Genomic DNA, 10,390 nt, shown 5'->3' on the forward strand with positions numbered 1-10,390 from the left:
AGCTTGATGATTTTAATACTAAAGTTTGGCAAATCTGAGTTTTACTGTACATGTATTTTGGCATAGCTACTTACTCAGGAGGACTGATCTGTTACAACTGAGGGAAATGTGAATATTTTAAATTATCCATTTAATGAAGTTAAAGGCAGGCTATGAAAGTGAGTTACACGTCTTGTCCTAGAATAAGCATGAGATACCTAGAAATATGAAGATTTTTCTCAAGGAAACCAGCAAGCATTATGAAGCTGTTGGTGCTCCATGAAAGTATTGGCTGTAGCATCTCAGCTGTCTCTGCAGCCATACATGCATTTTCACTCCTTATCCCTCTAGCATCTGTACAGAACTGCCTTCCTTGCTACCACCTACTTAAAACTGCAGACATAATGGATTTGCTGTGGCTGCCAGTACAAATACCTGTTTGTGCCAAGTAGTGTTAGCATCTGTTTGCTTCACAGCACACACTCTTTCTCCCTGATCCCTTGCCATCCCACCCGCTCCTGTTTAGTCACGGGCCCTGACTGCTCTCTAACTAGCAGTGCAAGCACAACTCAGAAGTTCACAGTCCCAGGCTCAGGCTCTTGTTCTTGTTGCATTTAGAAGTCACTGGGTCAGAAAAACCCACCCATTCTCCTGTATGTGCAGAATCTAATCACCATGGCTCTAGAGATAGCTGTCAGCCCCAGCTGAAAGCTTCAGTTTTTCTTTTGTCCTCTATGAGCCTATGGTTACTCTGTTATTTATGATGACCAGCAACACCTTGTAGATAGATGAAAGAAGTTAAACTGTTGAACACTTCAGTGGCCAAACATGTTCTGTCCACATAACTTCTCATTTTTTCATTTTTCAGCAGCTCTGCTTACACTGTGTGAGAGAGGAATCTAGCATCAAATTTCCATATGGAGGCAATGTCTTATAATCAACTAAACATATTTAATCACGCATGTAGAATTACGGGATTCTTACAAATTTTCAGTTGTAGTACAATAATTCTATCTGATTTAGATTTTAAGAACTTGCTCAAAGCCTTTTCCTTCTCAAAGACTATCCCTCTTTGTTGGCACTATGTGGAACTTGTTGAGACTTCTGTGCAGTACTAAATACTGTAAAGAACAGGCTTATTCAATTCTGTAACATCATAACTGGGATTTTGATTAGGTTTTGTCTAATAAATGCATGTTTTAAGTGTTCTGGTATGTTTTATGTAGATCTACATTATCAACTTTTTTATATTATAAAGATTGGTAAGAGAATATTCCTACTTCCTACTTCTTCCATCAGTGGTTAGATGGAAGACCCAGGTCTCTGCTCCATCTGATTTAAAGTAAAGATTTGGCCCATATCTCAATGGAAACCAGTGTTTTCTATGAGAGTTGCTCCATTTTATATAAATAATTAATTTGCCCAAAGAATGAGTTGCTGATCATGTACCTGGACAGAATGGACACTGGATGACATCATTCAAGGTGATGCTCAAGCAGAGGCTTGAGCCCAAGTTTGCAAAGCTCTATGTCTTGGTGAAAATTTTCCAGATTTGCACAGAAATTCCATCCTAAGAAAGCTATTTGACCAGAGCTGCAGCTAAGAAATCTGTATCTCTTTTCTCCCTTAGCCCCAAAATTTTCATCAAATTATATAATGCATAAAAATTTATTTTTTGAAAAATGTCAAGATGGCTGCAATCAGCACTGAATCTTCTGAGCAAGGACAAAAATTACTTTGGTACAATTGCCTGTTAGAAATCTTACATCAAAGTCAGATATTGCCCAGAACAACATGTGGAAAATCAGGTGTGATGAGGGACAAAAAAGGTTCATTTTACTGTGGCAGTTGAAGTGAGGGATAAAGTCAAGTCACCTTAGTTTTCAACTTTCTATGCTTAAAACTGTGAGAATTTACAGTCCTGCTTTGATCAGAAGAGCTCCAGCAAGCCCATCTGACTCTTTTTTCAGCTGTGAGGGTAATGCTGTGCTGGCTGCAGAGTGTCAGTTCCACAGGCTGCTGTAGGAGCAGCCCTCTGCAGGTCAGTTTGGTGGAAGTGTAATCAGGGTTATTTGCATGATGTGCTCTGAAATCTAACACACATCAATGCAGGAGGAACTTTCAGTTGGAGTTCTGCATTAGGAATAATTGATAATAACAAAAGATGCAGAAAGGATTCTTTTCTCTGAATTGTTACCTGGCTGTAACAAAAACACCACCACAAGCTTAGGGGTTAGCAGCTGCTCTTTAGCAGGGAGTTGTGTGTGGTGTGGATGCTTCTGATTTGTTTCCTGCCAGAGAACAGATTTGCTGGGCTAGGCCTTCTGCAAGCTCTGACAACTTTTGGGAGTTGCATCAGTCTCTTGTGTCTCAGCACCACAGAAAAAACTTCAGCTTTCTGGGCTAATGTTTGAGTCATCACAGTTCATAGACCCATGTTCTCTTCCTATTGTGTTCTGAGACAGAGAGATGATTTTCTTGGTTTTCTAAGATTAGATGGGACTGCAGTAGGTCTAATGCACATATTTAATGCCAAATTAATTAATTAATTAATTAATCTTTTTGACAGTTTACAGTGTCTGTGATTTTTTTTTTTTTTTGTCCGTGATTATGGCTTTCTTAAAGCTTCAGCATCTTGGAGCATCTGACCTTTAACTTTAGGAGCAGAAAATGTTTTTAGCTAATGAGATAGCATAGACAAGTAAAGGTGAATGCTAAAAGCTACAGAATGAATAAAAAGACTGTAAAATGTCATGATTTATGAGAAATTGTCATGCAAGGTGTTTGAATAGTTAAAAGCCTTTTCTAGTCTTAACACTATTTAATTTTATCTTGTGCTTTCTCATTTCTCTAAATTTGTTTCTTATTCATTTAAATACTTGTTTCTCTTCATTTCTCTGCCTTTTTTCTGTGCATGGTTTTAATGTTTTCTTCTAAAATTTATATCTGTAGTCTGTCTCATTAATCCCTTCCTTCCCTTCCTCCTCCTCTTTGATGTTTGTACTGTGGACTTCATCCATTTCCCAGCAGACTTCTCCAAACTCTCATTGCATGATAAAGCACTGGGCCAATTAGCCCAGGAACAAGGTTTTCCCTCCCTTCCTTGTCCAAATCCCCGAAGCACAGGCAGATAATGCTTTAGAGACTGGATGTTGCTATTTGCTGCAGCATGCAGAGCTAATGGAGCAGCATAGCCGGGAGAAGGAGTGTAACATAAAAAGCCTGTGGGTGCCGTGCTGCTGCCCTGCTTCCAGCACATCTCCAGGCTCCTGCTCGGGATTTAACACACTCTCCATCTCACATGGAAGCTTTATCCCCTCATGAGAGAGCTCTTCAGAGAGTATTTCAATAGCCTGGTCTATAAAAAGCCCAGTGACTCAATCGTTGATGTGTGTAAGTCAGAGGCCACTCCCAAGGTTGAGTGAGACCAGGCTGGGGAAGGGAACCAAGGGGTGGGAGGATCCACCGGGGCTCCTATGTGCTCCGAGAGACGGAGTCATCAGGACTTCAGCCTTCCTGCCAGGGTGGGCACTGCAGCTCCACTCCCACTGCATTTTATTTCTAAGTGCATAGTCTCACAGCTCTGTGGTTGTAGTCAGTGTAAGGCCGTTTTCAGTCAGCTGGAAGGAAAGACATTGTGGTAGTAGCCCAAAGTTCCCTATTTCAAATGTTACTTCAGTGCTGCACCACTTTGATTTTGTGCAAGACATCCCTCTCCTGGTTTCTCCCCACACACTGACTGTAGCTGGGTGATGAGGATTAAAGCAATTACATTTGTACAGCATTTTGAATGTTAAAAGCTGTTACATAACCAAGTGTTACTATTTGGGGGTGTGCTGCAGTGCAGCAGATCTGGGTGTGAGCAGTTGGGGGGGCACAAAACCCCTGAGGCATCGGGGCACGGGACTGGCTGTGCACCCCTGCTGATGAGTCACTGTCTGGGGGAAATGTGCCCTTTAGCCACCCTAGTGACACTTACATTTAGTGAATCAGCTGGCATGACACCAGTGTGGAGGCAGAGAGAGTCCCTGTGCTGTGGGAGAGTGTTCTGTGGAGAGGGTTGTACAGTTTCTGTGCATTGCCAATAAGTTGTGAATTATTTTTTATGAAAACGAAGTTACAAACCCAAAGTTTTCATATTAATCTGTCAGTCAAGTGATTCTGTAACTGTGAATTATGGATTATATGATTATTATTAGTTTAAGGTCATTATTTATCAAAATTTGCTGGGGTTTTTTTGGTTTTTGTTTGGTTTTGTTTATTTGTTTTTGGGGGGGTTGGGTTTGGGTTTTTTTGGGGGTTTTTTTTTGTTTTTTTTGTTTTTTTTTTTAGTTATTCTTTCTCTTTAGCATGGAGGCAAATCTATGCAAGATCAATTAAAAATAACTTTTTAAGCATTGCACTTCAAGGGCAACAACAGAAAAATATAGGGGGAGAAAAAAAATAACTGTCTTTCACCCACAAAAGACAAAGCAAACAAAAAAGCCCCTCAAAGAAACCCAAACCAAAAACTAAGCAGCTGATAAGAAAGCTGTTTTCTGTTGATGAGTTCCAGAGTCTTTGGGGTGGGCTTGTCTTGGCTTATAATGTGTGTGACCTACCTGTGATCTGAGGGAAGGAGTGATGATGGCTCCAGCTGCTGCAGAAGTGGCACATCACATTGGGATGCTGCAGGGGGTACAGAAAGGGCTGGTGCTTTGTGGCTTTTCTGTGAATATTAAAATCAATAACTATCTGAACCTAGTAGCAAACACTGCAATGCAGTTTATAAAGCATCAGTATCAAATTGAGCATCTTACCAAGCCTGCTTCCACCAGATCTGCAGAGGGAGACCTGGTGGCACAGAGCTTGAATAACTTCCTAAATGTTGCTGTCTTCAAAATGAGTGAGAATCGGATAGTTAAATCCCTGAAAACATAATCTATGTAGGGACAAGTTTTAAACAGGGACATTGTTACTGGTTCATGTTTTTGGTTTTTGTTTTGGATATATATGATAACCCAAGGGGCCTCCTGGATGGAGAACATGGGGATTCTCCATCAGACTTGGCATGGTTTCAGATCAGAGAAAGTGACAAAGTTTTCAAAATCTACATCATAAACTGATACTAGGAGTAAGTTTCACTGGGCAAGATTCCTATAGTGTCTAAGGAGATTGCAGAAAAGTAAAAGAAGTGGAAAGAAAAATCTTTTGGCTCCACTGTTATTAATGCTTGACTTAAGCTGGCAGTCCTGTATCTCCCTGCTGCTGAAGGAAACCCTGCCTTTGAACCAGGAATTTGTAGCCTTGTGTCCCCACAGAACATTTTCTGGTGAACTGTTCTCAGGGTTGAGGTGAACTCTTCTATATTCAATCTCCTTTTTTTTTACCACATCAGTCATTTCTCTGCACATCAGCTTCTGGGTTTGGTTACTGGCCCTGTAGGTGTAACCTTTATCAGACTGATGTGCTCATTAAGCGAAGGATCGCTTCCTTAAAGTAATTCAACCTCTAGAATAGTTTAGAGAAGCCTGTAAAAGCTGAGCCAAAGTCTAAGTTCTCTTTGTTTTTACTAATCTGCTTTTTGAACAATTTCTTGTTCAAGAAGAATGCTATATCCTTTGTACTTTTAATTTGACAAATGTTTCAATGTGACAAACACATGAAAACTGGTCATAGTTATGTTGGAACAAAACAGTGGATTTTTCATTTAATTGTCTTTCTGCCTGTAGCTATACCCTTCTTAACCTTTTCATTAACTGCACCATATATTTTGTTGTTTGATAGTATGCTCCCTAAGGCAGGGATCTTGCTTGTCAGGTTTATAAATCAGCAATTGCATGGCTTGCAAACTGTAAATAATACTCAGAAAGAAGCTGCACACAGGGAATTTGGATAAATACACCCAGCAGTTCATGTTCACCCTGTCCATGGATTCCTTCTGGACAGAACTTGCTTTGCACTCATTAGATTTTTACCAGCTTAATTAAGCAGTCATCTTCATCATTTCTCCACTTGTAACTCCAGGCTCTTTGAGGTCATGTCAGCCCGTCGTGAGCAGAAACAGCTCAGCAGAAGGGAGCCCGATACCCTCTGCCTTGCCAAAACTAAATCATTTCCCTGCTTGTCTTTTATGGGAGGTTGGAGAGCTCAGGAGACATAAACAACTGAAACATGCTGTCTGTGATAATGGGCAAGTTCTTTCTCTGCTAAGCCATGTGCACTTGATTTTGTGGTTTTGCTGTAGTTACTGGTGACTTCCAGTAAGAGTCCTAATAATTTAACAGATGGTAATCAGGCTTCAGGTTTATTACCTGTACAGTTGCTTGCCTAATTGCAGAAAAGCAGTTGGCCTTTCTGGAGGGAAGGCTGAAGAGGCTGGGAATGATCTCAGCCTAAGCTTGTTTTGATGGTGGATGGCACTGACAAAAACACTTGTGATCCACCTCTGCTTTAAAAATCTCTCATCTTCTTTCTTTATTTTGCTTATCTCCTTTTCCCTGCCACTTGCATTTTACTAAGATAGATTTTGAGTCCAAAGCTATCATGGGCCATTTTAATGCCTGATCTGCTGTGCCCAAAGGTGGGTGCCTGGCAGAGAAGAGGGGAGTTGAGCCCTCCTGGGCATCCTGAACTCACTCAGCTGTTTGCAAAGCACCCAGAGAAATGCAGATGAAAGCAGCTATTATTATATTTTATTCTCCCTAATTCCTTGTGGATCTGGTAATCACATGTTTGGTTTTATTCCCTTTTGATTTATGTTTCCTTTTGTTTCTGTGTTTCTGACAGATCCTCCTGACTGGGTTCCAGATGAAGTTTGCAGCTACTGCACTGCATGCAAGGCTCCTTTCACAGTCATTCGCAGGAAGCACCACTGTCGGAGCTGTGGCAAGGTAATGACACAGTCAGACCTGTGAGAACTCCCACCAAAGACAGCAGCAAATTCATGTGCACCACAGAAACACGGCTGCAGAGCAAAATGTGCCCCAGGGTTCTCAATTCACAGGTGCTTCTGTGCCTGGGCTGCCAGCTCTCAGCTTATGTTTACAAAGAGTTGGGGAGGGGTTTGACTTTTATACAGCAATAAGCTGTATATGTCATATACATATAGCTTATAAGCTGCCAAAGGCAGAATTCCCTATTGGGATCCTAGAACGCTCCCCACTCCAACAGAGTCACTCTGGACTACTGCTGTAAGCTCTAATGAGCCAGGGCAGCCTTCACTGCCAGGAGTGATGCACACACAGCTCAGCTGCAGGGACAGGGTGTCCCTTTGCTTTCTTTCCAAACCTTTGGAGGGTCACTCTGGTGTGTAGGGCTTCTGCTTTGCAAGTTTGTGGGGGTGGAAGAGGGAGCAAGGGAGAAAAAAGCAGTCATGTACCACAGGAAGCCAGAAATCTGCAATCCCATTTCACTTGCTGGCTGGTGTACAAGTTAGAAAGGAAGAAGCTGCTTTCTTTAACCATGTAGAGGACTTGCAGGAGTATGAAATTCAGATATATTCACACATATTCTTCTAGTCTTTAAAACCAAGGAAGAGATGCTTCTTTGCATCTGTGATGGAGCTGCTTTCCCCTGTGAGCTGCAGAGGAGGGAGAACAGGCCAGCCTTGGCTATTTTCGGTGCTGGGCACCCTCACTGGAGGGACTGAGCCTGGCCAGATAAACTGGGTGGGGATTGCCTGCTGGGGCCCTTTGCTGTGCTGAGGATGGTGCTGGTGCCAGCTCATACAATCTTCTCTCCCCTCCCTTGAAATCAATTTTGTCCCATCCTGTTCTTCAGAGGAACTGAATTTTCCCTCTTGTTTTTCAGATCTTCTGTTCCCGCTGTTCCTCTCACTCTGCTCCATTACCTCGTTATGGCCAGATGAAGCCTGTCCGTGTTTGCACACACTGTTACGTGTTCCATGTCACTCCTTTCTATAGTGACAGAGCTGGTATCTGACATATTAAACTACTGGTGTGTCTTCTGGAGTCTTACATGGACTGATATATTTGACCTAAGCCAAGAATTAACTTGAAAGAGGGACCCAGTGAGGGCACGTAGGCTTTGACATCCATTATTATCAATTTTGTACAGACAGTTTTTATTGCATTTTACTAAGCTGCTAAAGGGAACTTCGAGGCGTCTGTAGCTCTAAGGCTACAGTACAGTCTTCCATAAATTTCTAACATTAATGTTACGATGCCATATGCAGAACAAATGCACTGTGTGGAAGGAAATAGGGCTCAGAGTATTGAACAGGCATTGCTGCTTATCTTACATGCTAGGCACAGAGTAGCCAGTTAATTAGTCCATCCCCAGTGGATCAGTCCCAAAGCTCAGACACTCCTGTGCCCACTGGAATCCCAGCATGGCTGTGGGCATCAGCACTTTCCCACCTGCTGCCGTTTAACTTCCCCATGTCTAGATTTTTGCTACTTATGCTAGGATTAATAAAAGCTAATCTATTTCAGATCTGTATTCAATATTTACAAAGGCAAATTTTTCAGTGAATCCCATAGGAAGCCCTGAAGGCCCTAAAACAGTATATTTCTGTTGCCTCTTATTTACCAAGCAGAGCAATAACTCCAAGTTGTCTTCTAAAATTTTTTCCAACTTCCAGTTCCATAGTTTGGAGTTTTGGAAGTATTTATAATCTGAATAATTTATACTAAATCTTGTTAATAAAAGTCTGACAGAGAAGTTTGGTTTCTATATCAGCATTTTAAATGGAGCAAACTTCAGAGGAAGTGGTTACCAAATAAATTAATTCATATTCAAATAGATATTTTTGACATTTTGGCAGCAAAATTTAGGAGACAAATTATTTCTCTCATACTGAGGTTTTTTAAAAGGCAAATATATAATGAGATATCCAAAAGGTCTTACAGAATGGTCAGCCAGAGAAGGGTACTTGTTGTCCACATTTGGCAGAGTAACCATGTAAAATAGTGCATACTGGTACTTCACTCATGCTAACTACTCAGAAGACATTTGTATTTATTTGAAACACCAGGGAATAATTGTTATCTCCACTCAGAGAGGAAAGAAGTAAGATTCACACTGATTCATGCTATGATCTTGCACGAACAGTTTGCAGTAAGAGCTCCCTGAGCACTGAGGTTTCAAAGGCATTTGGACCTGCTTTGAGTTGGCCACATGAAAAGCAAGGCAGTGTGCGCTGTGGTTACAGAGGAAACGAGATCAAGAGCTCTTTGCTGTGCCCCCTTTCCTGACTCGTGGCATTACACACTGTGTTTCAAAGTGATAAATACAAAAATGGGTGAGGAAGTTGTTTGCAGTATCACGCTTGAGAAAGGTCATCACTCAAAATGATAAGGCAAAACTGGCCAGTGTTAATTTTTTTTTAATTTTATTTATTTATTTGGGGACATTCCCTTTGCTCAGTGGTTTACTGTTCAGTGTTAATGAGCCATATAAGGGTGCTGCAGTTTGGCACTACTGTCATTTTGATTCAGATGAAACAGCTTCACTTAGTTTATGTGTAATGCACAAGCCTTATGATGCTGTTTGTAGACAATGTCAGCTCTAATGTGTTATCCTCACTTATTTATATTTTTTATTATTATTACATCCCTGAAATCCTTCTCATGAAATCCTTGGGTTGGAGTGTCTGCATTCACCAGAGTTTGGAAAGGCATGGGGTTGGGTAATTGGTGGGAGATGGGTAATGTGGTGCAAGCAATGATACTTATTCAGGCTTAAATCTCAGGCTTCACATTGCAATGATTATTGCAGTTTTATTTTTAGGAAAAAAAAAACAGAAAAACACATAAGAAATTTAATGCTTCTTTTATAGGACAAAAAAATTGCAAGAAACTTCAATTGTGAAATAAATATGCACAAAAAGTTGCTTCTGTGGAAAAAAATCTTATTTAATGCACTGAATATTTATTTAAGCTTGTTTTTATTTTGTAAATGCTGTAATTCAAAATCATTTCCATAAATATGATATTTAAAGATCTCAGACACTATAGTTTCTTATGTAAATACAGACTCCTATTTCTCTTACTGAAAAGCACAATGACTATATCAATACTAATATACATTTGCCTCAAGAAAGACTTTCATCTTGTAATCTCTTCAGATAATTAAAGTGTCAGGACTTTCTACTTCCATGTGCTGGATTGCTCTTTCATTTTGGGGTTTGTTTACATGGAGTGACAGCTGCCATCCTGTCAAACAAACTGGCCTTAACTCTTTATCACTTTGCAAATAACATGAAAGAAATTAGTTTAAATTTGAAAATGGAAGTCACCCATACAGTGAAGGGGTGGTAAATCAAAGCTGGAATACCAGCCTGTCACTTAGCATCGCCTCGTGCTATCTCTTGCCACCAGCTGAAAATCTCCCTTCCCAAAATATCTTGTGTCAATGGCCACTTCAGTCACCAGGCATGTTTGATCTGCCTGTGTCACATCTGAATAAT

General features: G+C 40.7%; 1 protein-coding gene across 4 annotated transcripts in view; it reads left to right on the top strand.

The window, feature by feature from the left end:
• ZFYVE28 (zinc finger FYVE-type containing 28) overlaps window positions 1-10,079 on the top strand; it is a 146,008-nt gene extending 135,929 nt beyond the window's left edge. For all 4 annotated transcript variants that reach the window (XM_053976114.1, XM_053976115.1, XM_053976116.1 and 1 more), the window contains 2 exons: window positions 6,748-6,851; window positions 7,771-10,079. In XM_053976114.1, coding sequence (XP_053832089.1) covers window positions 6,748-6,851; window positions 7,771-7,902 — 236 coding nt within the window. In that variant the 3' untranslated portion in view covers window positions 7,903-10,079. The remainder of the gene's footprint in view (window positions 1-6,747; window positions 6,852-7,770) is intronic.
• Window positions 10,080-10,390: the final 311 nt, after the last annotated feature.

Source organism: Vidua macroura, chromosome 4 (assembly GCF_024509145.1).
Source record: "Vidua macroura isolate BioBank_ID:100142 chromosome 4, ASM2450914v1, whole genome shotgun sequence".
In the NCBI taxonomy this organism is placed as follows: Eukaryota; Metazoa; Chordata; class Aves; order Passeriformes; family Viduidae; genus Vidua; species Vidua macroura.